Consider the following 26388-nt stretch of genomic DNA (forward strand, 5'->3'; position numbering starts at 1 on the left):
CACACACTGTATATACTGTAAGTACACATATGTGTTTACAGACAGTCAGTGGTGTATACCAGTGTGGTACCAATAATGTTTTCACGCACACTCGCAGGTATGGCATGGTACGGTGCACGCACGTGCGTGCTACAACGCGTCCCCAATGCCCATAACAGAAGCGTGGCGTGACTAGCGTCTGTTAGGTAGCAAAGCCCCAGTCAATGGAGCTCTTGCCGAGGCTAGGCTGCTGAAAGACAGAGGTGAGGGGGGAAAGTCTGCTCCTCCGACAACAGTAGATACATGTAATGGTGCTAGTAACAACAGTAACAACACACCCAGCCTTTACTTTAGTAGTATGCTGGCAGTGTGTTGTTTTATGTTCATTTGAATTAATTCATTTGACACGAGTTGAATCTCAAACAATATCTGTTGCCTAGTGCACATGTAGGCGCACACATGCGCACACGTGCGTGTACGCGATGTCATTAAAATGCCATGGTACAGAAGAAAAATCACCATTACACCACTGCTAGTCTCTCCAGACAGACTGTTGATTCATGTCAGGGGCGCTGTTTTTCCTTTATTTGCCAATGGGATTCTCAGTTTGCGCCACTGCAGACAGTGATCGTAAAGAACATGTCTTATGCTTTCCCTCCGCCTTACATGCTACTTACTTTGTCAAGGTCTACACTTTACATTCGTCCGGCCGTCGACCGCCCAACCGTCTATAATTGTGCCACGCAGAGCTATGATAAACCTTTCTTTCACGAACCTTCTGTAATAGGAAGTTAGATTGCAGCATTTGTGTTGGTCTTTTATACCTTCATAGATGCAGTTCTTCACAAACAAACTCTCCGCATCCTCGCTCACTCCTAGCTCAGAGGAGGTGGACCGCCTGAAACAACAACAACAAACAATTAGTGGTTTCATATTTCTTCCAACCTGATTTATACTTCACTGTACAGCAGTGTTTTACGACGAAAATAACGATTCTACAAGCTCACACTGCACATGACATTGTGAGTTAGTAGATAGAGTTAGTAGAATGAAGGCATGTTATGATGCTTTGGGTTGTGTTCCATTCTGGTCAAACAGAATCAGGGTGCTGCTATTGTGCATGTTGGCTCACTGGAAAGACTCTACTACACTAAATGAAACAGAGCCTTAATTAGTATAATTGTAAGTTGTAACACTGCCCTGATATAGGTCTATTACAAGATGTTTGATGTAATAACAAAAGTTGATGACGATCTTACCCTTCTGGCGACTCTCTTGTCTCCATACCTGTCAAAAAGAACAAAAAACAAGACAAGGTGTAAACACAGCCTTTTTGCCCAAACATGGAGGGATGGGAGAAAAACTAGGAATTCTAAATTACTTCATATTCACTTACTGTACACTATAACATGAGAATTACAAAGAATATTGATAACGCTATATGTCTGTGAAACAACACAATGCCGGTAGGCTACTGGCCAGAGGTTTGCAAGATTAGCTCCGAAAAACGCACGCACGCACGCACGCACTCACGCACGCACGCACGCACGCACGCACGCACGCACGCACGCACGCACGCACACACACACACACACACACACACACACACACACACACACACACACACACACACAGACCCTCACTATATTACAACCAATTAAACAAAACATGGTCTGATAATATGGTGGACACCATGTGGCTATTGTATGACGTCACCTCTGAGAAGGTATGCTGTAAAAAACTATTCATTAGCTTAGCAGCCATTGCTGTCATTTCTATTTCCGTAATCCTATCCATATTCAGCTATAAGAATGGTGGTAGAGTGAGGAGGGTTGTTGGGGAGCATACCATTGAGTCCTGGCTCTACTTTCTCTTCTTCACCTCCGGCTGTGCTGCTCCTGGACGTGTCATGGTCGATAAGCTTGGGGTTCTCTGTGTGTGACTGTGAGATGATGTTGCTCTTCATCTCAGCAGCCGAATTCCCTGGTGCGACTTGTTCCTCATCGCTGTCGTCAAACTCAAACTTTTGGCCCTCTTCATCCTGGTCTTCCTCCTCCGTGTGGGCCGTCCCATTGGGTATAGGCGCTAAAGAAGCAAACAGGCCAGTGACAAAAAGACAACAGGAGTTGTTCCTCAATCCTTTACATTAAATTCCCTTCAAATAGCAGTGATTCGCAATGACTCCCAGTCCCAGCTTGATAAGCTCAATTATCACATTTCGCATAGGACAAGTTGGACAACGCAGCTAGATGCCTGAAGCTTGGGGACCGTACCCAAGTTCCCTCAGCCCTATGTTCCCTCAGCCCTATGTTCCCTCAGCCCTATGTTCCCTCATTCCAAAACAGACAGGGGGGGGGGGGGGGAGAACACATTACAGATACCAAGTTACAGCAATGACACTACTGCATGGGGTCTAGTCTATCTACTTTGTTATAGCAAATGCTCCACAACAACACAGTGAAACAGTGAGCAGTGAAACATTCCTTTAAATCCTGACATTTCTTCATACAATTTACAATTTACAATTTAGGCATTTAGCAGACGCTCTTAATCCAGAGCGACTTACATTTAAGCAAGAACAAAAGCATGGGAATACATCACATAAAAGCATTTATCATGAAACATGCGTAAGCTAAGAAAGTAACAGTGGAATATCTATATAATGAAACTATACATACACTATACATATAAACTATACATATTTACTACTATGCTATACATATGTACTATGGCGTGCTATGACTATATACAATACAATTATAGTGCTGTCTACATAACATGCTATAAGTCTGTGTCAAATGCTATCTAAGTCAACAGAAATGCTATCTAAGGGGTTAGGGTAAGTGCTATGGGCCATGATGGAGTCTGAAAAGGTGGGTTTTCAGGCTACGGCGGAAGATTGGGAGTGATGCTGCAGTTCTGACTGCAATGGGAAGTGCATTCCACAGTTTTGGAGCCAGAAGGGAGAAGAGTTTGGGACGTGTGGAGCGCTGACCCGGCGTTTTTAGTGAGGGTACTTCCAGCTTCCCTGCGTTGGCTGATCTGAGTGCGCGGGAGGGTTTGTAGGGTTCAATCATACTTGCAAGATATGGGGGAGCCATACCTTTGGTTGCTTTGAATGCCAGCATCAGAGTTTTGTATTCTGTGCGGGCAGCGACCGGGAGCCAGTGGAGGGAGCGGAGCAGGGGGGAGACATGTGAGAATTTTGGCTGGTTGAAGACCAAGCGAGCTGCTGCATTTTGGATCAGCTGGAGAGGCTTAAGTGCACATGCTGGTAGGCCAGTAAGGAGGGAGTTACAATAGTCGAGTTTTGACAAGACTGTTGTCTGGATTAGGAGCTGGGCTGATTCCTGGGTGAGGAATGGTCTAATTCGTCGTATGTTATAGAGTGTGAACCTACAGGATCGAGTGACAGCTGTGATGTGAGCTTTGAACGAGAGCTGACTGTCCAGGACAACACCAAGATTCCTGGCTGTTGGGACAGACGTTACCAGGGCGTTGTCATGAATCACTCATCATGTATGTCAGGTATGTTTCCATTGCATAGTTGTCTCATCAACCTAGAGTACACACTTTAATGAACTGACACCAACTATTTAAGCTACGTTGACAAACAAAACTAGTTTAGCCTGTAGAACTTCCTGTCTCCTCATGTCCCCAAGTAACACTGTCCTCTGAAAGGCCATCTGCAATAACCTAATATTAAGTATACTGCGCACCCATTCACCTTTGCAGCTAAGTGTCCCTTTCTCGGACTGCAACTGTAGCCTACTTACTGTATAAGACCCATTTATTGAAATCCCAAACATGGAATATACTTGGACCATGTATTATGCCACATATAATGCCTGTCTCAGGACGGCCACCAGTATACAGTGGATAACTTCCCAGTCTTTCTGGGTAAGTTGGGTAACTATATAGCTACTTTAACCCTGAAATCCCAATTTTGGGCATGTCATTCTAGGCTAAGAAGTAAGGACAATTGCTGATCTACAAGGTCACAACATGCCGTAATGTGTTGTGAGCTTGTAGATCGGCTTTTCCCCAAAAATAAGTTTTGATAAATGACTTATTTTAAAATGTGTAGCGCAGTGGAATAGAGTAGACACTATGACACGTCAAGAGTCAATTAGTACTATAGGCTATACATTTGTGTTCTGGTAATATCATTGATCACTTGTTTTGCATGTCCGTGGCAAAAATAAAATATTAATGGAAATGTCCATCACATTCACAAGCTGGCAAAGTGATTTCCCCGGGTGCAGATAGCTGCTGTATTATCATGGTTATTGGTGGTGGCGGCAATATTAATAATTTTAGTCTGGATATATCAAATCCTGTGTTGAGGATCACACAAGAATAGCATCACTTTATGGACAAAATAACACCCAAAAGGGTTCATAATTTCAGTCTGCTTGAGGTGTAATGCAGCTTTAAACAAAATAGCAGACAGTGGCACTGGTACATATCTGAACTCATCTTCTCACAGTGCGTGTCAACCACATAGCCGACACTTCTCAGCTTCAATGATGTTTTTCATACCAATCATTGCATAGAAGCATCATGGTTTTGTTGGTACCCATGGTACTGTGCCAAGAGAACTCACAAATCAAACGCACGTACAGTACACGCAGTCAAGTTGTCTACAGTCTACCGATGTTAACCATTTCAAACCCTCACCCTAACCTCCCACGGGGAAGCACACCTAAACCTAACCTAAGAGTCTGTTTAATAGCTCTGCCACGTCCAGGTTATAGAATCTTTGAAAAGTTGACGGAGATGACCAACTTGCAACCGTACACACGATATGGTTCAAGAGTTATAAGCCAAAACGTAAAGTGGGCTGTTATAGCGCCACCATGAGGCCGACCGATATAATTATAAGTTAACTAATTTGAGTAATTATTATATGAATCTATTATTATGAAGAGACGAGACAAGCTGTCAGCCAATTTCATTGGGAAAGAAATGCTGTCTGTATTACACTATACACTATTATACTTATTACACTATTATACTTATTACACTATTACATTTATTACACTTGCACTCGGATTGCAATCGGATTGAGGGAACATAGGGCTGAGGGAACATAGGGTCTGTTTTGGAATGGGGGAACATAGGGCTGAGGGAACATAGGGCTGAGGGAACATAGGGTCTGTTTTGGAATGGGAGAACATAGGGCTGAGGGAACATAGGGCTGAGGGAACATAGGCATGACCCCGGTGTTTGCAGTACTTTTCCATCCGAACATAGAAAACAAGGACAAGATGTGCATAGCTGAGCCTTGTGGCTCATTGCTTTGCTTTCATCACCAAATTGCATTATACTGTATCATACAGGCATGTCAAATCTTTACTTGGAGATCTAATATAATGGATGGAGTTTCATTGCCTTATGTTGTGATTTGATCACGCACACACATACACAGACACACACACACACGCACGCACGCATGCAGGGTAAGTCCAATGCACACCTGTATTCATAACAGTGCAAAAATTGCATTTTTTGTATTTACTAATGCCAAGTAAAAAGTTTGAAATATATATTTTTATGTTATATAATTTGCCAGTGTAATTGAAATGACACAAAACCAGCTCTTCTCTTATGGTAAATAAATTAGACATTCAAGACTGATTCTAAAAACACCTTTTCCCGGACAGTTAGCTCAACCGTCTGGGCACCTAGGCTGCTGAGCCAGCCTGACGGTGTGCCGCGGGTTCGACTCCCGATTCCGACTACTTTCATCCTATCAATAAAGGCAGAAAAAGCCAAAGAAATATCTTTAAAACAAAATAACGCCTTCTAAATCAAGAGGATATTTATTCAAAAATGTTGCCATACTGTACATAGCAACAACAACCCCAGAAGGGGTTCGTGGACTAGATGGGATAATATGTGGGTGTCTCAAAAATCCCAAGGCACACCTGGACTTGTCTCATGGCACACCAGTGTGCCATGGCACACTGTTTGAGTCAGTCAGTCATTTCTGGACCCACGTCTACTTCTACTTCTACTGGACTGACCAGAACATTAGAGACAGTCAGCTACTGTAGCCTACCTTGACGTGAAATGTAACTGATCCCAGAGATTCCAGGTTGAATCACCAAGTCTGTCAGAGATGTAATGTTGTTCCCCATTCAGTTATTCAGACAAATATGACACACTGAAAAACCCTTTCCCACCATATAATCCTATATTTAACCCTGTAATTTATATTTATCTTGCTTTAAAGACAAAAGATCTCTTCTCCTTTTCTCTCTTGTCTGTGTATTTCACTTCGCCTCTTTTGTGTGATTTGTTCTCAATTGCTCTGACCCTTGTACTCCTCGCTTGCTCGTAATGTCAGCGTACTGTCAGCTGGTAAGCTTGTTTTATAGTGCATGGTGTTGCAAAGTCACTCTCTAGATCAGGGGGTTCTCAACTCAACTCTTTGCAACTGAATGGCTGGAAAATGGAAATGAAGAGTTTACATAGTACACATAATATACATGCATACACCTAATGATTATATCTGGTTTCCATATTTATTTATGGTGTATTGTCTCTTATTAAGGTTATTGTAGCAGTCAATTTATATAGGGGGTCGGGAGGGGGTGGGGCGGGGGTCCCGAGACATTGCCAAAGCATTTCCGGGGGTCCCCGGCCAAAAACGTTGAGAACTCCTGCTCTAGATGACAGCATTAACTACAATAAATGAAAGCCATTCAAAGGGGGTTGTATTTGTAGTTTGTCGTGCCACAACCAAGGCCAGCTGAGAGGAAGGATTACAATCTAAGCTTATGGCTTTTAACTACTTAAGCCAATGCTATATGGCAAATAGTGAAGAATGCCGATCTACAAGCTTACAACATGTCACGTGTGAGATTTTGCAAGTTTGTAGATTTGCTATGTTTTTGTACGTTTTAAAAATGATGGTGGAAAAAACCTTAAAATAATATTTTCAATAAACATTTGAAAATATTTTCAACAAAATAAAAAAAGATTTCCCCAAAATAGTCACACCACAGTACTAATGTGGTTAAATAGTATAACCCTAAAGCTAATGTTTCTTGTCAGGACACATCACATACACAAATACAAACACAATCAGACAGCAGCAGCACTTCCAATTCAACGTCATGGAAGTCGTGTGACAGCTGAAGAAGTGCAGGAGAAGACATTACAAAGTCTGTCTTGCATTTCTAGACTGAAATGTCTAGTGACAAGTAAATTAAACTCATTTCAATATATGGACTAAAAACTGCAGCAAAAACCTCAACTAAATAAATGCAAAAAAGTGATTACGGTATTTAAATAAAGACCTTTAACCTTCCAGTAAGGAAAGGCTTTATTTGGAAGGAATGCAAGTATTATTAAAACAAATAGGAAAATATCAGTTGAGAATATACTGAATGCAGGTGATTGGAGCAACCATTTAATTTGAATAAATATTTCAACCGAAATTTGCAGGACAATACTAGAGTACAGATTTCACATACTGTAAGTGAAAATGTGCTGTGACAAACAATACCCCAAAGGAAATGGATAATATTTATAAGAGTGGAAAGAGTTTCATATAAGCAATGATTTTGCGTCTTAACATGCCTTTTTTTTGCTTTTGCGCGCCGAAAAGGTATGACTGTTGCTGCGGAGCACTATTATCATTATTAAACAAAGACTCTTACTCGACTGAGAGTGAGGATTTTATTCCCTTTTGTTCCCTTTTAATCTGCACCCAGCACACGCCTGAAACTTTATAAGACTGTCTGAGTAGAGCGGGCCTTTTCCCTTGAAGTGAAGGGTTAAAATGCCTACTGAGTTACAAGATGGAGGAGGGTGTGTTGATAACTTGATATCATCATCAAGGTAGGGATCCAAGATAGCCATAACCAGCAACCTGTATAATGAAGATGGTAATAAATCAGGACTCGGAGGACCATACTATTGATATGTTTCATGAGATCATATCGGGATGTGGAGCAGGAAGCACTTCTACTGATGGCTTCTACTGGTGGCCAACGCTAAATATAATGACGGCACTCCAAAAAATAAGATTCTAAACGATTTTATGCGTTTGTACAGTATGTGTGCGTTTGTCTGTGTCTGAATGTCCAGAGCTAATCTCTCAAACTGCTGGACCGACTAGTGCCAAATTTCTTGTGTATACACTACCAGTAGGCAAAGTTAGCGCCTCCATATTTGTTTCACATATATATTTAAGATATTACTCGGATTTGGATGTAGAGAAGTGAAAAAAAAGTGTTCTCTTTTTCAGGATTGCACGCTGTTGACACAACACAAAGGTGTGGTCCTGAGGGCAGCATACAAAGGTTCCATGTGGTAATCCTGTTGTGTCCTGCTTGCGCTTAATTAAGGGTCCCTACAGTAGGCTGGACAGGTGCTTTCTTGTAAATGACATATGGCCCGGGAGGAGCCTACTTGTCCTTAGACAGCATATGGACACTATAGAACTGACGCACCAGGGAGCTGCCCTTCTGGTCTTTATCAGATTAACTGATCAGTATTCTATGACAGAATGAATGGGTTCCCTAGAATCAAAACAGCTGAGCCTATACCGTTTACTGTTAGGAGCGGTATACAAACGAATTGATTGAAGACGAAAACAAGGTTTTAATACAGTAGCAAAACTAGCTGATCTACAATCTCACCATGGTAATTAGGTCATCATCATGCAATGCCGTGTGAGTCTGTACAAGTGTACATCGGTTATTTTTGCCTGACATTCATGCATGAAAGTATGAAATAAGCTTACTGTAAGTGGTTAATCAGACAAGTACGTATATAAAATATTTTCATCTTTTATACTTTTTAAACCATTTAACTTTTAGGACATACATTGGGCTATTTAAAAAAGAAAATCAAAACATTTCAAAGTTCTTCAAAAACATGTTGAACATGTAGATATGGGGGGAAAATAGCCCATCTAATAGCCGGGTGTAGATCAGCTATTTTCGCTATTCATTGTACAACAAAGTGGTTAAAATATATTTAGGCTATGACGTCCACTATGTATAAGTCTCCCAAGTGAGATGAACATCCTGTGTCAGACCACAAGACATTAGACCAACAGTGTTTCTCTGTGCCTGTCTGCTTCAATGGTTCTCAACGTCGGGGGATCCCCACGGGTCCTCTGAGAGAGTAAAATGGAACCAAATGACTCTCAGAGTTAAAATAACTCTCAGTATTTCACAGTAAAGAGTTGGATCAGAGTGTAAAATGGAACCAAATGACTCTCAGAGTTAAAATAACTCTCAGTATTTCACAGTAAAGAGTTGGATCAGAGTGTAAAGTGGAACCAAATGACTCTCAGAGTTAAAATAACTCTCAGTATTTCACAGTATAGAGTTGGATCAGAGTGTAAAATGGAACCAAATGACTCTCAGAGTTAAAATAACATTTATGATTTATTTCACAGTATAGAGTTGGATCCCTGAGATAAAAAAAATAAATCAAACCTGGGGTTCTTTAAATTAAAAAGGTTGAGAATCACTGGTCTAGTTGCACATTAGTTGACCCATTAGTTGAACAGATAGATCACTTAATTTTGAACTGAAAAAAAAAAACACTTTAAAAACCTAATCTAATGCCTTGTAAACCAGTATAGTTCTCACATTGTCTGCTATTTTTGAATAGCCAATGCAAAAATCTAAAATGACACAGATGCTTTGATGCTTTCCCCGTTTTAATGGGGTTGGGGTAACTGGGCTTGTTTTGTATCTAACCATTGCATTGACAGATAATGTTGCTTCTCTAATAAGTGAAGCACAGAATAAAATTTCAATAAAATGTCTCAGAGTTTGGCAGACAGGTTATGTTAACTTTTCAATAAAGTATTTGAGTGGCTCACCCAGGGCTTGACGGATGAGAGGGAGCGGCGATGCCATGTTGGGTTCCTTTGTGATTGTCACATTAACTGTAAATATAAAACAGACATACATGTTTAGAAAACATCACATTGAATGCAGGAGCAGGTTAACATCTTAAAGCGCAAATAACATGCATTATAAAACTGCTTTTAATATTTAATAATCATATTGTCTATGTCCCTCAAAGTTATTGTCTCCACCAGCCGAAGGCATGGGGAGAGTATGTTTTGCACTCCGTCCGTCCGTCCGTGTGTCCGTGTGTCCGTCCGTCCGTCCGTCCGTCCGTCCGTCCGTGAACAGCTAATCTCAGCCACCGTTAACCCGGTCGATGCCAAATTTTGCACACACACTCCCTGGATGCCAACCATGAACCTCTGCCCCAAACTTTCCAGAACGGCCTGTTATAGCGCCACCAGGAGGCCGCTTTGTGCAAAACAAGTTTTTGCACAGTACACCTACAGATTTTGTCCAAACATCACGCAAATTGGTACACAGTCTCTCTAGAGCCATTCAACGAAACGGGTCTTTCAGATTTATCAGACTCCATCCTGATTGGTTAAGATTGGCTTCCAAAGTTCACAGGAGTGCTCAGTTTCAAACAAAATGCTGCAAATCATGAACACATCGCGTGATTTCCGTGAAATTGTGCACCCACATTCCCACTAGGCCCAGGACGAAATGCCACATGAACAATTTCAACTCAGCCTCAAGGTGGCGCTATAACTGGCCCAAAAGTGTTTTTACCTCTAACTGCACGGATCTGTGGATAACCTGGTGGAGACCTGTGCCCGGAAGGGCACTTTTTCTAGTTTCTAATGGTTTGAGCCTCAATCACCACTCTGATATAACCAGGCCTTGTCAATTATTTCTGGACTTTGAAAGCAGTTTTAGCTGCAGTACCACACTGTCCTGAGGTGGAGAGGGTACTGATATGCAGATTATTTAATATTTGAGTCTATAATACTAATGCTAGATAAAACCAGGCTTGTTTCCATTCCATGCCAGCTTGGAAAATACACAATAGTGGACATTGTAAACAAAGTGGAAATGCAAATTTGACTGAAGAAAAGGAGGAATTATACAAAGTAGGGTGACATTGATGACATCACGATGAGGCCAAAATCAGTCGAGCTGTTTCTGAGAGCAATTTCCATTAAAACACCCATATGACATGAAGGCCTGATTGTTCAAAATTGGTTATTTGTGGGGATAGAAAACACACATGGGAGCCCCAAAAACTGAAAAATTGAAAAAGTTGAATTTTATGTTATAGGTCCTTTAAGACAGCTAGGGAAATTTATTATTATTTTGAAACTTTTGCCTATAGTAACGAGCCAAAATAGAGACCAGTTTACTTTAAAGGTGATTAACAGCACACAGCTGTCTTTTCCAGTGTATTCCCAGCCCAATCCAAGCGTAACCGGTTGTTCCAAACCTGCAGCAAGCCAGTAAATCATTTCAAAACGGTTGTCGATAGGTGAAAGGTGTGTGTCTGTCACCTCACTGAAAATCTGAAGCATCAGGAAGAGATGTTGACATGTGTGAGTCAGCAAGGCTTCCCAGAGGGAGCCCTGCCGTAAACATCTCTGGTTCTTGTCACTGCATGTTACAAGACAGTGACTAAACAGCCATCCAGCAGCTTGCATGCTCAGTGTAAAGTAAGTGTTCCATTTGGCACACCTAAACAGAAGCCTGGACCTCAACGGCGGTGAGGCACATGATATTTCAAGTGAGGTCGAACAACATATCGTCACTGTCGAGCAGAAACCTTGGTATGTCCAAAACGGGTTACTTTAAATTTCAGGAAATCCTGTGCTCCAATGTAGTTCTTATTTAGTCACAAGCTCTTATTGGTTCAATATTTATAAAACATAAACACTTAATCACTTTCACTATATTTTTTAATAAATACTAAATAGCAAAAATAGCGAGTCCACAAGCGTCGATGTGACACGTTGTGAGCATGTAGATCAGCTATTTTTGCTACTTTTGTGTGACACTGAAGTAGGGCATTCAAATATGAAATAAAATGTTGAAATATGGAAATAGAAGATTTCCTCCCAACAGCAACGATTTTTTAATGTTATGCCCTCACATGAGAGCACACTTGGACTCATGCACACAGTATGCGTATCCGTATAGCAAATAGCAGTTATTATCATGGTATTACTTGCTTTAGGTATTACTATAATGACTATACTCTTTTTTGAAGCACATTTTATTTAGTTTATTTTATATTAAATATGCTCTGTAAATATAATTGACTTCACTTAAGAATGTTGGGTTTCTACTTAAAATTCTCAAAATCACATCCCTTACCCCCACGCACGCACACACTAACATGCAGCAGCAGTCAAGGTAAACACATCATTATCGGATGAAAAAATAGAGTCCCTAACACTGGTATTAAAACTCAGCTCCACTGGTTTATTTGATTCAACGTTCAGTACTGTGGAGCTGAGTTTTCATACCAGTGTTGCGGACTCTATTTTTTCCTCTTGTACTGCCTTTTGTCCAGCACCTGGGCTAGAGTGGAGGTGCATGCTCTATTACCTTTGTTAAAACACATCATTATCCCCATGGAGGCCATAGGTACACCTGTAGTGTAGACAGCGGTGTGCTGTGCAGCAGTGACTTGAGTGCACGCTAACATTCCTCAGGCGTTTATAGCAAATCCAGACTTGTCAACTTGTCATTTACATGTGTTTGTCCGACGTCAACTTAAGACACTAACATAACACAAAGTGACACTCAACCACAATATACTGTATATAAAAGAAAATTGTAAATGGGTCAATCTCAAAAGTGTGATATTTACCTCGATCTACGTCTAAGGTATGTGTGATCAAAATGTGTGGATAAAAAAAATATATAGACAGGCCAATAGATAAATCTAAATGCTGGAAATTAAAATACTAGTAATGTGAGAAAAACAAAACAACTGTACGTTTGTTATCATTTTGAATTCATACATACATACATTATTGTATACAATAATGTGTATGTTATACAATACATTTGAGAAATCAGTGTTTGAAACATAGCTAAAGCTGACCAGACGCCACATTTCCTATACTCACAGCTGTGATGCCAGGGCTGGAAGAAGTCCACCCTGTTAAACACACCTACATTTATAGAAGGATACTTCATCAATATATTTATTTTCACAGTTAACAGTAGAGAGGCGCGAATTGCAAATATAGCTGTACAGTCAATACAGTATGTACACCTAGTTATCTCAACTTGTGACTTCATTACTGTGTATGTGAAATTCCATTCTACTACCTGCTACCTGTCTTTTAATAACTCCTCAACTTAAGTCATTTACATAATCGTATACAAAAGCAACAACTGCATTGGTGTTTAGATACAGACTAGTATGTAAATATCTGATGCTGTGCCTTATCTGTTAACTTTAAATAGCATGTCAGTATGGTTGGTGAAATAATTAAGTTGCAACTGTCCATCGGGTACCAATTGAGATAACTATATCAGTAACACTATGACCCATGGTCCTGTATTCACCCTAATTTCAGACAAACATTTTTGCTCTCAAACTTATGCAAAGATGAAGGGCGGCTCAACTGAGATGAATTATTTACAAGGATATATGGACAAAAAGGGCCATCCGTGGATATTGTGGGCACAGTAAATGTAGAACAGCTGAGGAAAAGTGACTACATGTACTTCTGTCATCTCTGATGAGAGAACAGCGCTGCGATTGTCCAGACCAAGGGACCTTTTGTCAGCGTGGGACCGCTGGCACCCACCGCAAAGGCGGGCATTCAATCTGTGTATGACCCCCCCCATCAGTTCTTGCAAGGAAAGAATGGTGGTTAAAGAGTCATACACACATTCCTGCATATTTCATTAAAAAGCTGATGTGAATGCCATCGTACGAGAAAAGGGCTATTATTACAAGAAGCAGGCCTATGTGTAGCTCTACTGGTTATAGCTACATGCACACATGTAATGACTGTTATAAAGAGCAATATTCACCAAGGCTGTTCCATTCCATGTTCAGCCTTTCACAGTGAAATCATTAGTGGTCATTTAACTCAGATGGTTTGGTTCCATTTTGGTTCAATTACTCTGGGTTAGATTAACTGTGAGGATTTGACTGTATTATTGTTGTAGTAGTAGTTTAGTTTCTATTCAACAACAAGTACTCAGTGTCTATCTTAGAATCCAAGGCCTCAACACATTGCAGTTTTTGAACAAGAACACCCAATATTCATTAATCAATGGAATGGTATGGAGTCTGTCAAGCCAGGACCTTTAGGAGGACCCCTCCACCTTTGTGCTGCAATGACAGTTTTAAAGAAGACTCGAGGGGTTTAACGCACTCGTCGTCATAGCGATAGTCAGGCTTCCAGTGTAAACAGCACAGTTGTGCCTTGCCTTGAATACATGAAAACAAGACTAGGTCTGATAACAGCGTGACTTCATGTGAACCTAGGAGTGACTACAATCCTCTGTCTAGTGTCTATGACAAATCTATAACGTATGTCGTATGACAGCATATTTGGATGATCAAGATTTCAGCTCAAGCCAACTAACTGCCGTCGCTTCCATTTCCAAGAATATAAAACGGGGGGAAATGCATATAGAGGTACTTCCTTGGCCTACTGGCAGTGTGGCCAATTACCTCGGTCCTAATCGGTTACGAGATTAGCCCCGGACCCCCTTCTAGACGGCTCGCCTCCTACAGTGCCTCACCAAAATATAAACTACTACAGAATGCGCAGGCAGTCTGTTGCATGCTCCTGCCAGCCAGTGACAGGTCACATGCATCTATAAACATGTCGTAATTGAGCAGGTCATTGGAATTTGTTACTGTTGTTATTTCACAACCGTATTATATGAAAATTGGGTGGTGTGACAGCAGGTACCGCATTGGGAAACCTTAACACACCCAGTGATTCAGTTTCAGGTGTTTTTGTGCCTGTCAGTTTCAGACCATCCAAGCAAGGTCATAATGTACAGTGTTGCACCCCCCCCCCCCCCCCCACACACACACACACACACACACACACACACACACACACACACACACACAACTATGCACCACTTAACTCCCCTGCATGCCGGTCTTCTGGTCAGCACAGACCAAACCAACGATGATCAATGAACAGAAAGAAAAACTAATATTGTTTAATATAATACAATATAATCCTGAAATTATCTAAGAAGAAAAAATCACACTGAGTGAATGAAAATCACTGGTGTGGCATTTCTGGTGCATGCATGGTGCAGAGGATGAGACAGACAGACAGCAGACAAACAGAAAAAGGCAGGGACAGAGACAATACCTCCTCAACGTTCTCTCTGGTACGGTATATTCCACCTGCTGTGACTGTCCCGGCCGGTGGCACCGGCTGACAGTTCTTCAGCCTCTTAAATGATCCCGCACAGCACCTGGACACATTGGTTTAGGATTGAGAAGGGCTGCAGCACCCACCACCACCCATGGTTGCTCCCCTCTTCAAGGCTTTGGTGGGTTTCTCCATCTGCCAGGGGTTCTTCTGGCGGAACCAAAGACGGCTGTCTGTCAGGTGTCAGATATTCCCTGCTAAACTGTTCTTCTTTCAATGAGTTTTTCTGTGTTCTATTTCTCCTCCCTCTCTTCCTTTATCCCTCCCTCTCCACTACTGCGGTGCGACCAGACTTGAGAGAGAGAGAGAGAGAGAGAGAGAGAGAGAGAGAGAGAGAGAGAGAGAGAGAGGGGGGGGGGTTCCTTGTCGAATCCACTGGCAACGAATAGCCTTATTAGCCTATCACAGCGCGACAGTCCCTACAAGCTATGGGATGAAGAATCCAGATATTGGTCCAACTCCATGACTATGGTTAAATGTAACCATAGTAGTCCGTGTTTTAAATAAATATGACTTTTGTTTTCCTGCATATTTTCTTAAATAAAATGCAGAACTTTCTGAATAGTATACTAATGACACTCCACGCCTTTCATTTGTCGCAGAAAGGACACTCAAATTAAAACATGTTGAATAAAATCGGAGAAATAAACATTCCCTTATTATTATTAATGATAATATTTCCATCGCGCAAAGAGTGTAGCTTCTTCTTATCAAAAAAAGAACAGGTCTTTTTAACAAGGGGCCAAAAAAAAAGTAGAATTGCTTTTGCTGCCCGGTGCGCAGATCCGGCCCAGAGCCCCGCCTACCCGTATCCGCTAACCTCCACATACACACACATGCGAAATGACGCGAACACACCGATTGTTTCCGTATTGTGTATTCCGGATATGTGAACGGCAAAGGCGAATTGGTCCCTCTCTGAAACTTCAACTAGCGACACCACGGTACTGCGGACTAGTTGTTGTAAATGGACCCAGCCGGCATGATGAATAGTAAATGAATGAACCACGTGGTTTGATGGAGACACTGCAGATTCTTTTGTTCCAAATCAATCAAATAACGAGGAAGAACGACAGAGCTCGAGCTGCTGAATCAGGAAATCAGATGATTTATTCTGTCATCTTGCAACAACTCAGCTGAAGACCACGTCTAGACGCAGTTCGAAGCCGCGTACAACCTGCCATCCTATCGCGTTAATCTACGGCCATCTGGTAAATAGTTTGGGTTTTAAAAAAAAGTTTATTAAACATCGCGATATGTATATATTTGTGTCCCGAGTAGTGTTCGTGTTGTGGCTTTTGTTTAGGACAGGCGACGGTGAGAGACATGCATAATAATAAACCGTTAAATATGTCGACGAATGCTGTTTTTGTCACATTGTGTACTTCGTTGAACTAAAAACGTCTATGTAAAATAATCAAACTTTTCCCACCACTGTTTGTTTACAGCAGTATATTTTGAGCTGGTAAAGTGCTAGCTCGTCGGCTAGCCTCGTTAGCCGTTGTGAACAAAGAGGGCTAGGTGAGCTAGCTTCATGATGCTAATTCACCAGGCTCCTATGTTGGCTCTTGTTACACTTTGACTCATTATTCATTAAATGGATACTGAACATCCACAGAACAATGTCAATAACAATGTACTGGCAGGGTACCGAAATGATGAAGAGACCACTATTACAAGTTACATAACATGCACAACAGATGGCTCAGAAGCTCCACATAAATGTCATTTATTTATTAATTCATAAAGGTTAACTTTAACTGACTCGACCGCAATCAGGGTCAGGGAGATGCAGATCAGTGTAATCAAAAGAAAGCTCTTAAAACCAATGGCTCCTAAATTCCTGCGGAACGGATATTAATCTTAAATGTGTGACCACTGGCACTGCTACACGATTACAACATTAGTGAGCTGTGTCTACCACTATTCAATTTGTATTGACTGATCCGTAGTTGATGTACTGCTGTGCCTGCCCTGTACAGTCTCAACCTAAAATGCATACATTCCCCCATAGAAATGTACGTGCTACAAGTTGAAAAGTCTGCTGCAACTTCAATTGCTGGACACTGGACAGAAATCTTGTGAAGCCTTGCCTCGAGTGATTTTACTGATTTACTCTTAACGTGTCATGTCTTCCCTTGTTTATACAAATGACATGCTCTTGTCTTGCATATAGCTTGTGAGTGAACAATGCCCCGGCAGCCCCGCAAGAAGGTGGTAGATCATGACGCTGACTATGGGAAGAAGAAGAAGAGGGCAACTGGCAAACGGAAAGAGAGAGACTTCAGTAGCGATGACGAGTTTGACGATTATGAGCAGGAGAACACCAAGAAACCTGGGAGGCCTGCAGCCAAGTCTGGTTTCCAGCCCGTCACTGTGGCAGATGATGTGAAGGAAAAGATAGTGAGTTCAGTTTGTGCATGACAACTCATTTTACATCTGGTCTGGTGTTAACTGCTTGTTATTGCTAACCACCTCAAAGAAAGGAGAAGCAAGCATTAGGACATTTATTATCCATGTTGAGGATTCAGGAACACTAATTGGTGACTTGCCTTCTCTTGATGGGGCTCAATGGGTAGTGTTTGGACTGTGGTCATTTTAGATACAGCATGCAATTGATTCAATTTGATTGCATGGCAGTTCACTTCACTGACTTAGTGACTTTATGCTATTTGTTTCTGCAGACACTGAAGTGTCCCAAAGTCAAGGGCCAGTTAATCATCTTTGGAGCGACGAACTGGGATCTAATTGGAAGGAAAGAAGTACCAAAATCGCAAGGTAGGTTACATCTTAAGCCTGTTCTTTATCTCACCCTGGACATTTTAACCTGAAGGCAAGTTCAATAACACACACATAAGTAATGGTCTGGTCTGTCATTTCTTATTATCCACACAGACAATTCTAATTTGACTGGCATTTATCTGTTGGGACAGTGACTTATGGGCTGTACCTTGCTCCCATTGTTTAACTTGGATGTTAAGGATGATTTATACTTCACCATGCGGAACCGAGAACCAAGGATAAATCAGGCATTAGTGTGTAGATGGATGACATGACGGTGTGGGTCTGTCTGCTCTGCACTAGTCAAGACAGAATCAATGACTGATTGATTGAAAAGCGCCATCCCGTCCGTCTATAACAGGGAAACATTGATGTTTCTCAATCCAGGGCTGGGTTCTGCTCTACACCCCAAGAACAAAGCCCATGTCAGAATGTGTCGGCTTGTCTTTACTTCACCAGCCCGGTCTTACAGCCCAATTATTTATTATTATTATTTGATTGAACCTGGGGTTGTATAGTTGTGTGAGCATTATGTAAGAGCAAATGTTGTAAATTCATAATCTGTTTCTCCTATAGCTTATGGTACGATGCAAAATTCCAGAATTAAATGCATACCCGAAATTGTATATTAAAATACTATAATGAACAAAAGAGGTTATAACAGCCAGTTTCTTCACTCTTTTCATAAAAAAACAAAACCAATAGGTATTAAATGGGCCACATGCACTTGTTCAGCCAGCCCAGCAGTTTGTTTTAAACTAGCCAGATTCCACTAATACCCTTGTTGTGGTGGTTGTCTCTCATCCAGTAATGTCTATTCATCTGTATGCATAAACCCCCCCCCCCTACACCACCCCTGATTCATGTATGGTATAGATAGCCCTGGCTCCACGGTGCCTTGTCTTTTCTACACTGGCACACAGTAAGAAGCCTGCATTGTAGAGACTGGGGGGTGGGGTATTGCTAAGTGCAGCTGCGTTGTATAGACAAAGACCATCTCTATTTAGAACACCACTGTGATTCTCCATTCAACTCACAGGGCCAGACAAATGCATGAAACATTTGACATATTTAAGTAACCAGGTAGTTCAAATCCCAAGAACTAGTGCTGTCCTTGCTGTGTCATGTTATTTATGTTTAAAAGGGCATTTAATTGTTTTGCCAAGCGACGATGTGTGCATTTTCATTTACACCCCCTACGGCATTCAAGGTACATTGCTGTTGAATATGATTACACAGACAAAAAGCATGGCTCTTTGTGTTGACATGACTAGCATGTGTATTGTTTTTGCTTTTAGTGGCATACCGGAATCTAGGCGTGAGCCTGTGGGGCCCGCACCGCTACTCCAGTCTGAGTGATGTCCAGGTCAGCTGCGTGGTGTCTGGTTCATGTGCTGCCCACAGCCTCCTCATCACTACAGAGGGCAAGCTGTATAGCTGGGGTAAGCCGGCCTACACGTAGCACCCCCAATCTCCTTCACGAATGATGACATGAATTCACTGATTCCTCACATGGCTTCTCCTCATTTCATGTGCTGCAGTTTGAATCTGGAGAAGCATGACGTTTCCATATTAACATTCGAATTCCTATGGCCACCCTGTAGGTCGCAATGAGAAAGGCCAACTCGGACACGGTGACACAAAGAGAGTTGATGTCCCTAAGATTATCGAAGCCCTGGCAGACGATGTGATTGTTGCAGGAGCCTGTGGACGTAACCACACCCTGGCACTCGCAGGTAAGGCTCACCCTGATAGGAGTGCTTCGTTTTGGACTAGAGCAAATGTGTCGGTGTCATCTCCAGATTATGATGCTTTTGTGCTTTAGGTTTAAGGGTAGTTATACTTTGAACTGCAACCCTGTATGAAAGGTGCTATATAAATAAAGCTGATTATTATTATTATTATTGTCCATATGCATGCATACAGTACATCTGGTAGCAACATGGTGCACAATGAAATTCTGGTACTTCAAGGCAGAGTGAAGCATATACAGTTTAAGCCTCATATGTGTGCCCTTTGATTAATTAACAGCGTTCTGATCCCATGTGGCTCTTCAGTCAAGTTCACACACAGCTACACGGCACACGCACCTATATGCGTGGGAATGGCACATGCTATTTGCATACACACGGCACAGACAGAATGTGGTCAAGCTCCCCCTCCCCTCTTAAGATTACAATCTGCACCTTCAAATATGTGTCTGGTCTTTCCCCAGAGGATGGCACCGTCCACGCATTTGGAGAGAACAAATTGGGCCAGCTCGGCCTGGGCAACCAGACCTCCGCCGTCTTAAGTCCATCTCCGGTAAGTCCAGACTCCTGCTGTCAAGATACAAATCAATTATTTTCCCATCCTTTTTTACCCTGTAGATATTATTTTCATACATATCCATGCCGTGTATCAGTTGGGATGCCACGGTGTAAGGGTGAATAACATTTTCAATCTTATTAGTACTGAGGTATGAAAAAAATACACGGGTGACATTTAGATTCTGACCTCTACTGTTTAATGTAAAGCCCAAACCACACCAATGCAACTAGTCGCAACTCCTTGCAACAAAAACGGGTTTAAGGACACTCCACAACAATGCAACTCCTTGCAACTGCCATTGGGGATAATGGTTGCATCCGTTTGGTTGCAAGGAGTTGCATGGCAAATTATTGGTGTGGTTTGGGCTTAAATGTAACTAAACATAATGTTTGTAGTCATGTTTCCGTTATGCCTCCCTCTAGATCTCATACAACGGCCAACCTTTGGTCAAGGTAGCGTGTGGCGCTGAGTTCAGCATGGTGGTCGACTGCAAAGGGAATATCTACTCATTTGGTCTCCCTGAATATGGCCAGCTCGGTACGCTCATAACCAGCCAACCATACTGTGAAGTAAAACATTATATTCACAAGCCAAAACTCGAACAACGACTAACGTTCTTGCCCGTTTAAATGCAGGACACAACTCTGATGGGAAGTTTATCGCACAGGCACACAAGATTGAGTTTGACTGCGAGGTCATCCCTCGCCGTGTGGTGATCTTCTTCGACAAGTCCAAGGATGGCCAGATCACACCAGTGACCAACGTGGTGGTCCGAGATGTAGTATGTGGGTCCAACCACACGGTGAGAAAACCCATGAAGACTGGGAATATATGGGAATATATATACACACACACACACAATATAAATGGAAGACTTTATGAAAGGTTAGGATTTGGAAGGCATTTTTTAAATCGGCCTCAAGTCTAAATGGATCAAAGGAATACTTTGATGTGGGTTTGCTATTGTACATCCAAAACTTCTGTGGTTACTGAGAAATGTTCACTGGAAGCTTGTTACATTTTACTTGCAGTACAATTTGTATCGGATGCTACTAGCTAGCTCATCCCATGTGTAAGTACATGGAACTAAGCATGTTAGACAGTTTGTCTGAGGATAAATATCATGATCAAAAAGACATCGCTGAGTTCCCAATGGGAGTATTGATAAAGTCTGTGTTCACAGCTGGTTCTGGACTCTCAGAAGCGTGTCTTCAGCTGGGGCTTCGGGGGTTATGGGCGCTTGGGTCACGCTGAGCAGAAGGATGAGATGGTGCCCCGATTGATTAAGATTTTTGACATCCCCGGACGTGGTGCCGCCCAGATCTTTGGCGGCTACAGTTGTTCCTTCGCTATCAACGAGATGGGTAAGCAGCGTGCCAGCCATGTTAATTGTGGCTTCATAATTAGTCTCATTTACGCAAGGTCACAGGCATTTTAATTGGTTGGGTTGTTTAAAAATCACACCCATGTGAAGTGAGGTGCACTCTTATCTAGACGTACATCATCACGTAAATTCTCCATTAATTGTCAATGGGAATTGAATCTTTGTGTAGGACGAAAATAGCCGATTTGCTGGACCACATGACTTAAATTCTCCATTCATTGTCAATGGGAATTTACTGTGTAAGATTAAAATCTACACTAATAGCTGAATATAGGAGGGGCTAGCACCCCTCAAAAAAGTGAGCAAATAAAATGGCTAGGTGGTGTACAGCCAGACGTCCCTCCGTTCTAATGAGCTAAAGTCACTCACGGCCCTCCCTTCAGGAGGGATTCGGAACCTGGGTGCCGGGGAAGGTGGTTGCTGTACTAGTGATGCGGTGCCTTTGATAGATTGAATACTTTATTAGCAAGATTGAAAACGGTACAAAGTGTCATGCTAAAAGGATGACACAAAGACAAACGCCTAAACTAAAAAGGTACCAAGTTTATGCAATTGACCCCACTCGTTTTAGCTGAAAATGGGGTTTCACTTAATGAATCATTCATTAAAGGGCCGCTGACACGCCCCGAAATTAATATGGGTGGTACAGCACATCACGTGGTCTGACTGAAAACAGTTTGAAACTGTTTGAAACAGGGCTACGGCACGCCGCGCTAGCAACAAGTGGCTGCTAGCTCAGGCTAGCGTTTTTGACGGTACATTTAGGTCATATTATAATAAATGTAATTGAAAAATATATATTTTTTCTCTCGACAATCTTCGTTACAATGACATTGAGTTGACGTGTACGTTTTAGGGTAAGCTGTTGCATAATCGCAATTTCGCACTCGGAGTCCCATGCCCCGGCAGAGAGCTAGGATGCAGCTCTCTGTAACGCCGCTAACATACCCTCAACCACGGCCTTCTGCAGAGCCCTGTTCACAGGTTCACTACCTGGCTGTCTAGCAGCACTGCACCGGGCTAAAATGCATATCCGTCTTATGTACCACAACATTGTTCAAGTGAACTGTGTTTATGCTTGTTCATTGTAATAATCAATATCGCTATGATGATTTTATCGCCGCGTCGCTCCGCATGACGACATCAAAGTCTAGCCCGTCTGCCCCCTCTCACCGCCGGGGCACAGAGCCTATTCTGTTCATGCAGGCTGCGCATGGGGGACGTATATCCTCTGGTCCCCGCATTGAACTGGGCATGTGTGTGTACACACACACACACACACACACACACACAAAATAAGAAGTATTGGAGATTTTTGTGGAGGAGTTTTCACCTCCATCACCCCCGCCGGCAGAAAAGAAAACAGCGATGAATACGAGGAAGAGGACGAGCAGGAGGTGGAGGAAGAGAGAGACTGTGTGTGTGTGTGTGAGAGAGACCCCCCATATCGGTCAGGTTACTTGTGCTCACGACACGATGAGCCTGCAGTGCAATTGCATTAAACACACAGTTCACTTGAACAATGTTGTGGTACATAAGATTTTTGAAGACTGATATGCATTTTAGCCCGGTGCAGTGCCGCTACTCAACCTGTGAGAAGGGCTGAGTGCATGTCAGCGGGGGAGACCGAGATAGATGGCCGGGGACATGGGACTAGAGTGCGAAATTGCGATTATGCTACAGTTACACTAAAACAAAAAACACGTCAACTCAATGTCATTGTAACAAAGATTTTCGAGCGAAAAAATAAAAATTTTCAATTACATTTATAGCCAATATGAGCTAAATGTGACAACAAAATAGTAGCATAAGTTGCTATGCTACTATGGCCACCAAGCCCGGCGAGCCCGCATAGAAGTCGATGGGGAAAGCTTGTCACACTCTGACGTCAGAATCATGATAGCATTGTTTGATAGCCGTTCTTATCTCCTGAGGGGCGTGTCAGCGGGCCTTTAAGTGAACCCTATCCAGCTGTTGGTTGAAATGAACCATGTAGCCTCAGCCTGGCTGGTTGTCAATGTTGCACATAACATAAATTAATGGATCATAGTGACATGCCCATTTCTTACCATTCACCTGTGTCTTTGGACTGTAGGAGGGCTGTTTTTCTGGGGTGTAACAAACCCTTCCAGAGAATCTACAATGTACCCAAAAGCTGTGCAGGACTTGTGTGGCTGGAAAGTCCGTAACCTGGCGTGTGGGTGAGTGTCAACTTTTTTTATGTCACAGCCCAATTGTTGGGCAGTCAGATACTGAACCTTCACTAATCCTGATGGCCTTCTTGACAATAATTTGGCAGCAAGCGCCCTCTTGTGGATGTAATGGTACTGACCAGTTTTGACAATTATATGCATTTTCTTTGCAAGGTATAATTGAAAATATAATAATAATAATTAAATGTAAAATATGTGACTTGGAAGTATAACATTTAATGTGAATTGAAGTACATAACTGATAAGTCTTTTGGACACTTTTTTCTTTTTTCTTTAAACAGGAAAAGCAGCATCATCATTGCAGCAGATGAGAGCACCATAAGCTGGGGCCCCTCTCCTACGTTTGGCGAGCTGGTAAGTTCTGTTGCCTTAAGTTACTTTCTGGTTCTAGAAGAACATCTAATTAGTGCATTGTTCTGTCATTCTAAGGGCTTTTGAAATGGATGAATTAGAAATGGTTGCTTGAATTAATTGGACGAATAAAATAATTTGTGCACAGAATATAATGTCTTATTTTAGTGATATGGATTGTGTTTTCTGTACTGTATTTGTCTATCGTACAGGGCTATGGAGACGGCAAGCCCAAATCATCTACCACTGCTCAGGAGGTGAAGTCTTTGGAAGGAATCTATGCTGAACAGGTAAAAGCATTTTGAAAAGATGATATGGCCCTTTGGCAGCCGCAGGTAATGGCACAAAGTGCGAAACAAGTCAAGGAGACTGGCAAAATAAGGATTTTAAGTTAAACATGATGATTTAAAAGGGTATCATCAGATGTTGCCAGTGGAGAGGATGTTGCAATGGTACATCCTGTGGGAAACTGTGGCCCATATTGATGTGCGTTTACGGTTGCAGGTGGCGATGGGTCACTCTCACTCCCTGGTCATTGCCAGGCAGGACAGCGACGAAGACCGGGAAAGGCTGAAGAAGCTGCCAGAGTACACCCCCCGTACGCTGTGATCGGCCCCATGTCACCAAAACACCCTTTCACCTTTTCACTTCAGGAGTGGCCTGATGTTGCTCGTCAAGAGGCATGTCTCTCCGAGGGTTTAGCCGTCTGGTCATCTTCAATCTCAGCTATAGAAAAAAACAACACCACAATGTATCCGGAGCACTACTTGCTCTCCAGAGATGTGCTTCCCAAATACCTCTGCACTTGGTACTCCGTCGATGCATCCGTTCTTTATGCCTGTTTTATAGCAGACCTACAAGCTCAGAACGAGTCGCATATGCAACGTGTTGTGACTTTGTTGGTCGGCAAATCTGGTTGCGTGACACTGTTGTGCGATCAAGTATAAATCGGGCTTCGTTCTTTCCCTTTCAACACCATTATTTTGACCAATCTCCTTTCCCTTTCACATTAACGGGTGCTACATCAGGTCCCTCAACCTTCTTTCCAGTAAGGGATCTTTTCAAAGACCAACACTCCATATCTGTGCCTTTTTATACAAAAGCGTGTTTACAGGATATGGAATTACAATTGTTTGATTTTTGTCGTTCCCAAAGACCAGTTGTACGACTGTGTTCCTGTGGCAGTATTAACCAACTCCATGTGCTGCTGCCAAGAAAATGCAATCAGGACAGGGGACATGATCTCCACTCACTGAAATCTGTTACATTCCTTTGTTTAATTGTTCGCATCGGAGATGCACACCTCAGTCCTTCCAAGGTCATAGTTTCTGCCTAGGTTTTTCTTTTTACCATTTCCCTGACTTGATTGAGCGCTATTATTGTTCCAGCGTTTAAAGCAGTTCCAGCCCAATGTCAGAACGAAACCTGACAGACCATTAATGCACTCAAACATGGTTGAACATCTAACAAATGCAGGCATGTCCTTGTTTTAATCACAGCTGAGGCTGACTTTTCTCAAATTTAGAGTTTTTCCTGTTGCATTAATTTGTTATGGTGATGTATGTTTCTGGGCTACAAAGCTCACAAGTTAAAGTTTGTTTTTATTTTTATGTCATTGAAAAATGGTAATTAAAGATTCATGTAAATTGTTGACTGTTCTTCTTTAACTTTTTTTTTTTAGATTAGCAATTTGTCATACCGGTTCTCATAGGCTTCTTTCAAGATCAGTGTGTGTGTTAGGGCTTTGATTCATCAAATCGATTATTCAATTAGTTGTCAACTAATTTATTAATCGAATCTGCAACTAATCTAGAGATTTTTGCAATTCATCATGTGATTTCCCTCTTAACCATAGTTTTTCCAAGTGTAACTAAACTAAAGAGGAGTGATCCATCTCTCTTCCCTTACAATCTGGTGATAGTTACACAGTAGCGACTGCAAAGCAAAATATGACAACGATTATAGTATCAAGAACAAAACATATGGCTTGAATATTTTTAAATTACCTATTTGAGTTCAGAAGAGTACTGTTCCTTCTAGACTGACACATGCGTAGATATTCTTTAATCAAATGTATGCAGTCAGAATAAGTCAAGACACCATGAGTAGCTTGAATTTATTTT

The 26388-nt window shown here is 42.0% G+C and overlaps 2 protein-coding genes across 4 annotated transcripts in view; one reads left to right on the forward strand and one right to left on the reverse strand.

Annotated features, from left to right (window-relative positions):
• The window catches only part of LOC310861244 (rho guanine nucleotide exchange factor 10-like protein), a 41750-nt gene extending 26376 nt beyond the window's left edge, over positions 1 to 15374 (reverse strand). For both annotated transcript variants that reach the window (XM_083768636.1, XM_083768635.1), the window contains exons 1-5: positions 15164 to 15374; positions 9833 to 9898; positions 1828 to 2064; positions 1239 to 1266; positions 804 to 877 (exon numbers count right to left, since the gene is read on the reverse strand). In XM_083768636.1, the coding sequence (XP_083624762.1) occupies positions 804 to 877; positions 1239 to 1266; positions 1828 to 2064; positions 9833 to 9869 (376 nt within the window). In that variant the 5' untranslated portion in view covers positions 9870 to 9898; positions 15164 to 15374. The remainder of the gene's footprint in view (positions 1 to 803; positions 878 to 1238; positions 1267 to 1827; positions 2065 to 9832; positions 9899 to 15163) is intronic.
• An 838-nt stretch (positions 15375 to 16212) lies between these two features.
• On the forward strand, positions 16213 to 25916 carry rcc2 (regulator of chromosome condensation 2). 2 transcript variants are annotated; one of them, XM_083769033.1, is made up of 13 exons: positions 16213 to 16437; positions 17403 to 17629; positions 17911 to 18004; positions 19306 to 19449; positions 19612 to 19743; positions 20223 to 20311; positions 20740 to 20854; positions 20953 to 21119; positions 21501 to 21681; positions 23797 to 23902; positions 24196 to 24268; positions 24478 to 24555; positions 24770 to 25916. In XM_083769033.1, exons 2-13 carry the CDS (start codon positions 17417 to 17419, stop codon positions 24872 to 24874), a joined length of 1497 nt encoding a protein of 498 aa, XP_083625159.1. In that variant the 5' UTR covers positions 16213 to 16437; positions 17403 to 17416; the 3' UTR covers positions 24875 to 25916. The 2 variants fall into 2 exon arrangements, with proteins under 2 accessions (XP_083625159.1, XP_083625160.1); XM_083769034.1 differs by lacking the exon at positions 16213 to 16437 and adding an exon at positions 16502 to 16543.
• The last annotated feature ends 472 nt before the right edge of the window (positions 25917 to 26388 follow it).

The sequence above is a fragment of the Protomyctophum parallelum genome (assembly GCF_964188405.1).
Source record: "Protomyctophum parallelum genome assembly, chromosome: 7".
Classification (NCBI taxonomy): Eukaryota; Metazoa; Chordata; class Actinopteri; order Myctophiformes; family Myctophidae; genus Protomyctophum; species Protomyctophum parallelum.

Excerpts from the sequence above, each read along its gene's own strand:
- rcc2 (XM_083769033.1), top strand. The coding sequence starts at position 17,417 with ATGCCCCGGCAGCCCCGCAAGAAGGTGGTAGATCATGACGCTGACTAT. Across the intron at positions 19,744-20,222 it reads CCACACCCTGGCACTCGCAG|AGGATGGCACCGTCCACGCA; the intron begins GTAAGGCTCACC and ends GTCTTTCCCCAG. Across the intron at positions 20,855-20,952 it reads CCCTGAATATGGCCAGCTCG|GACACAACTCTGATGGGAAG; the intron begins GTACGCTCATAA and ends GTTTAAATGCAG.